The 6,000-nt window shown below is 39.1% G+C and overlaps 1 protein-coding gene across 1 annotated transcript in view; it reads right to left on the reverse strand.

The window, feature by feature from the left end:
• Nucleotides 1-6,000, reverse strand: part of LOC104922745 (plexin-A2) — a 77,685-nt gene that overhangs the window by 22,786 nt on the left and 48,899 nt on the right. Inside the window, exons 12-13 of the mRNA XM_027279225.1 lie at nt 2,583-2,782; nt 100-251 (exon numbers count right to left, since the gene is read on the reverse strand). Of these exons, the coding sequence (XP_027135026.1) occupies nt 100-251; nt 2,583-2,782 (352 nt within the window). The remainder of the gene's footprint in view (nt 1-99; nt 252-2,582; nt 2,783-6,000) is intronic.

Consider the following 6,000-nt stretch of genomic DNA (forward strand, 5'->3'; position numbering starts at 1 on the left):
CATCTGTACAGTATGTCTACCCACAGTACAGTATGAATTCACGAATGCCTAGGCAGGGGAAGAGAGGGGAGGGAAAGGCAGAGGAGGAGTCTCTCTTACTGTTCTGCAGTGATGTATCCCTCCTCCTGTGGTGTGCACTGTACACCCGCCACCTCCACATTTCCCACCAGCTCAGAGAAAGACAGACCCAGGTTCAGGCCTTGGATGGTGACCAGTGTGCCCCCCTCCAGAGGTCCTGCCACTGGGCTCACCTGTATTAAAAGTGAGGAGAAAGTGATGATGATGAAAGGATTCATGTGCATTGATGAATTGTAAATAGATTTTACAGTTAAAGGAAACAGTATAGAATAGAATACACTTTCCTATGTTGGAGAATAATAGTAATAATACAATGTTGCTATAGTTGGAATTAAATATTCTTACCACAGTGTGATTTATTCTAAGTTTATTGATCAATCTTTTCCAAACATATCATCTCATATATGAAAATTAAACCAGAATTAACCTGATGTGTATAAAAAGGAATAAAAAAATTATTCCAACTTTATGGGCGACTGTGAGTCACATGTTTTCTCTGTCTTTGATAGAAGTTAAAGGTCCAGTGTGTAGGATTTAGCGGCATCTAGTGGTGAAGTTGCAGATTGCCACCATATGAATACTCTCCTCCGGCTCACATTCTCCTTTCAAGCATGTAGGAAAATCTCTGGCTGCCAAATTGACATAAAAAGCAAAAGGCCATATCTAGATCAGTGTTTGGTATTCTCTGTTCTGGACTACTGTACAAAAATGGCGGTTCAACATGGCGGACTCCATGGAAGAGGACCCGCTCTTTCCGTAGATATAAAGGGCTCATTTTAAGACAACGAAAACTTTTATTTTCAGGTGATTATACGCTAATGAAAACATACTAATAAATATTGTTTTCCATTCCTGCCAATACATACTCCTACAAATTACACACTGGACTTGTTTGTAGATTTGTGATCTGATAACTGAGGATCTTCACAGACTTCATCGTTTATCTGGTTTTCCAATCCAAGAGGACAGTAACCATTACTTCGCTGACCAGATAAACCATGAAGTCTGTGAAAATAATAACACTAATTCTATATAAGCCCAAGTCAGATATTTGACTGAAGATTACTTTCACAAAATATTAACTGTTGGCTACAGTCTCAATTCTTTAGATTCAGTTGCCTTTGATTTACATGACCTAAATGACTGAGAACCCTCACACTTACACTTGACTCGACATAGTTTCTTTGCCATCTCTATTTAAATGTTAAGTACAATCAACTTAACTCTGTGTGATTAACATACTGACAGGATGTATTCAGAAAATCCCTCATATATACATATATATCCAAAACCAACTTTAATGAATAATGCAGTGAATAGTAAAAACCTTGAGAAACCTATTCACGGTCCTTCCCAGAGCAAAGTTAACCATCCCCAGCTGGAAACCTTTGGACCTGCAGAGCAGAACAGGAGGACGTCGAACTAACACTCTCTCCATACCCGAGCAGTGCTCGGTAGCTGATTCATTCTGCTGCAGCTCCTTCAGAAACACTAATAATGTGACAGGGACATCAAAGGCTCGCGGCTCTTTGAAGTGGAAGAGCCTTGCATCTCTGTGCCTGACCCCACTGCGCCTTATTCAAGAGAATGAACAGGAGTTTGTGACATAAAAGATCCATCACCACTTCCTAAACAAACTAAATTCGTTCAGCTGTCGAGCACTTAAAGTATTCAGCTGTGGAATAAAATGTGAGTGTGATCGTCTCGAGTAAACAGACGCTTGGATGGGAAACTGTAGGTGGCTACAGATAACATTAGTAACTTCCAGGAATATCCAACAAGATTTCTTGGTATACTGTTTTCTGATATAATGAGGTACAGATAGACGGATGGTTGAAGAAAGACCTGACGTTCACCTGAAGCACTCACAAAGCTCTTTCAGTAATGACATCAATAGAGCTGCAAAGACAGTGTTCGCTATAGGTTATGCTTATACTATACCACGCATGGGAGCAAATCTATGTTATATGATCTGTACATTTCAATAATGAGATGCAATTTTTGAGAAATCTTGTTTTTTCCACATTTGTGGTGAAGCACTGAAGTATCCAAGTAGGTCTACCAATCAGATGTCACTGTGACACGGTGATGGTACCATGGTGACAGAGAACGGAGTGAAGTAAAGTAGTTTCAGCTGCTGTAACAACCTGCTTTATCTTGGTTTCTCTGCCTGGTACACCTCAGTCAATCAGTTTGGCTTTTTAATGCTAACAAAACACCCCAAACATGACTGTTTTTTCAATCTTCAACTTCAAAGTTCCTGAATAAAATGCTATTTTTTAAAATAATTCCTGAAATATTGTTTGAGAAAACAACAACAAGCATTCATTTTAAGAAATCCAGGCTTTAATTGACATGAAGAGTGAGCCTTGCTTGTTCTAAATGACTAATTACCCGGCTAAAACTCACATCTTATGTTTGTATAAATTTGAATACACTATGTGTTCAAGCTTCGTGGCTTGACTGACTGAGTGGGCAACAGCCCAAACAAACAAACAACAGACCTCAGTAATGCGCGGGTTGGTACACTTGACATTCCTGGCAGAAAGGTTCAGCCAGCGGCTAGCATAAGGAGAGATGGGAGGACAGTGCTGCTTCATTGTGCATCGACCCTCGCCACTACACCAGCCACACTGGAACTTCCTCTCTGCCCGCAGACACATGCCACAGCTGTCCCGCTGGGCGCTGCATTTGTAGAGGTGCACTGCAGGGTGACACAGGGGATATTTGATCAGTTACAATTAGGGTTGCAAAATTCTGGGAATTTTCAAAGTTGGAAACTTTCCATGGGAATTAACAGGAATAAACCGGGAATTATAAAATTGAAGGCTGACTATTGAAGCCACATATTGATGTTATAAAATTGAAGGCTGACTATTGAAGCCACATATTGATGATATTATAAGGTAAATATATTTGCTGTATAGTATTAACGTTTAACTTGCAAATAGCACATGAAAATGTATTCATACAGTAAGATGGCCAATAAGTTAGGTGCTAAATAAACTAGCTAGCATCATTTCATTGACCATTTATGAGGCTGTGCTATCATGACGCTATCTTACCTCCAATTACTAAATTACCCCCAATTTCCATTTAATTCCCATATATTTCCATAATTTTAATTAATTATAATTATATAATAATTTTAACATTCATACATTTTCATAATTCCCATGGCAAGTTTCCAATTTGAAATGTTTCCAAAATTCCCCTTTTGGAATATTCCCAAAATTTCACAGCTTAACTTCCCCATTTAGAATATTTCCCAAATTTCACAGCTTAACTTCCTCATTTGGAATATTTCCCAAATTTCACAGCTTAACTTCCCTATTTGGAATATTTCCCAAATTTCACAGCTTAACTTCCTCATTTGGAATATTTCCCAAATTTCACAGCTTAACTTCCTCATATAGGAAAATTAAACCAGAATTAACCTGATGTGTATAAAAAGGAAAAAAAAGAGGAATGTGTCTGAAAACAAAATTATCCAACTTTATGGGCGAAGTTAAAGGTCCATGTTGAGGATTTAGTGGCATCTAGTGGTGAAGTTGCAGATTGCCACCATATGAATACTCTCCTCCGGCTCACATCTCCTTCAAGCTGTAGGAAAAACTCGGGCTGCCAAATTGCCAATCTAGATCAGTGTTTGGTTGGTCTGTTCTGGACTACTGTACAAAAATGGCGGTTCAACATGGCGGACTCCATGGAAGAGGACCCGCCTTTTCCGTAGATATAAAGGGCTCATTTAAACAACGAAAACTTTTATTTTCAGGTGATTATACGCTAATGAAAACAACTAATAAATATTGTTTTCCATTCCTGCCAATACATACTCCTACAAATTACACACTGGACTTGTTTGTAGATTTGTGATCTGATAACTGAGGATCTTCACAGACTTCATCGTTTATCTGGTTTTCCAATCCAAGAGGTAGACAGTAACCATTACTTCCCTGACCAGATAAACCATGAAGTCTGTGAAAATAATAACACATAATCTATATAAGCCCAGTCAGATATTTGACTGAAGATTACTTTCACAAAATATTAACTGTTGGCTACAGTCTCAATTCTTTAGATTCAGTTGCCTTTGATTCACAGACCTAAATGACTGAGAACCTCACACTTACACTTGACTCGACAAGTTTCTTTGCCATCTCTATTTAAATGTTAAGTACAATCAACTAATCTGTGTGATTAACATACTGACAGGATGTTATCAGAAAATCCCTCATATATACATATATATCCAAAACCAACTTTAATGAATAATGCAGTGAATAGTAAAAACCTTGAGAAACCTTTTCACGGTCCTTCCCAGAGCAAAGTTAACCATCCCCAGCTGGAAACTTTGGACCTGCAGAGCAGAACAGGAGGACGTCGAACTAACACTCCCTCCATACCCGAAGCAGCGCTCGGTAGCTGATCATTCTGCTGCAGCTCCTTCAGAAACACTAATAATGTGACAGGGACATCAAGCTCGCGGCTCTTTGAAGTGGAAGAGCCTTGCATCTCTGTGCCTGACCCCACTGCCTTATTCAAGAGAATGAACAGGAGTTTGTGACATAAAAGATCCATCACCACTTCCTAAACAAACTAAATTCGTTCAGCTGTCGAGCACTTAAAGTATTCAGCTGTGGAAAAAATGTGAGTGTGATCGTCTCGAGTAAACAGACGCTGGATGGGAAACTGTAGGTGCGACAGATAACATTAGTAACTTCCAGGAATATCCAACAAGATGTCTTGGTAAACTGTTTTCTGATATAATGAGGTACAGATAGACGGATGGTTTGAAGAAAGACCTGATGTTCACCTGAAGCACTCACAAAGCTCTTTCAGTAATGACATCAATAGAGCTCAAAGACAGTGTTCGCTATAGGTTATCTTATACTATACCACGCATGGGAGCAAATTATGTTATATAGATCGTACATGCAATAATAAGATGCAATTTTTGAGAAATCTTGTTTTTTTTCACATTTGTGGTGAAGCACTGAAGTGTCCAAGTAGGTCTACCAATCAGATGGTCACTGTGACACGGTTAATGGTACCATGGTGACAGAGAACGGAGTGAAGTAAGGTAGTTTCAGCGCTGCTGTAACAACGCTTTATCTTGGTTTCTCTGCCTGGTGCACCTCAGTCAATCAGTTGGCTTTTTAATGCTAACAAAACACCCCAAACATGACTGTTTTTCAATCTTCAACTCAAAGCCTGAATAAAATGCAATTTTTTAAAATAATTCCTGAAATATTGTTTGAGAAAACAACAACAAGCATTCATTTTAAGAAATCCAGGCTTTAATTGACATGAAGAGTGAGCCTTGCTTGTTCTAAATGACTAATTACCCGGCTAAAACTCACATCTAGTTTGTATAAATTGAATACACTATGTGTTCAAGCTTCGTGGCTTGACTGACTGAGTGGGCAACAGCCCAAACAAACAAACAACAGACCTCAGTAATGCGCGGGTTGGTACACTTGACATTCGGCAGAAAGGTTCAGCCAGCGGCTAGCATAAGGAGAGATGGGAGACAGTGCTGCTTCATTGTGCATCGACCCTCGCCACTACACCAGCCACATTGGAACTTCCTCTCTGCCCGCAGACACATGCCACAGCTGTCCCGCGGGGCGCTGCATTTGTAGAGGTGCACTGCAGGATGACACAGGGGATATTTGATCAGTTACAATTAGATTTGCAAAATTCTGGAATTTTCAAAGTTGGAAACTTCCATGGGAATTAACAGGAATAAACCGGGAATTAAAATTGAAGGCTGACTATTGGAAGCCACATATTGATGATATTATGAGGTAATATATTTGCTGTATAGTATTAATGTTTAACTTGCAAATAGCACATGAAAATGTATTCATACATAAGATAGCTGGCCAATAATTTAGGTGCTAAATAAACTTATAGATA

The sequence above is a fragment of the Larimichthys crocea genome, chromosome VI (assembly GCF_000972845.2).
Source record: "Larimichthys crocea isolate SSNF chromosome VI, L_crocea_2.0, whole genome shotgun sequence".
NCBI lineage: Eukaryota > Metazoa > Chordata > Actinopteri > Sciaenidae > Larimichthys > Larimichthys crocea.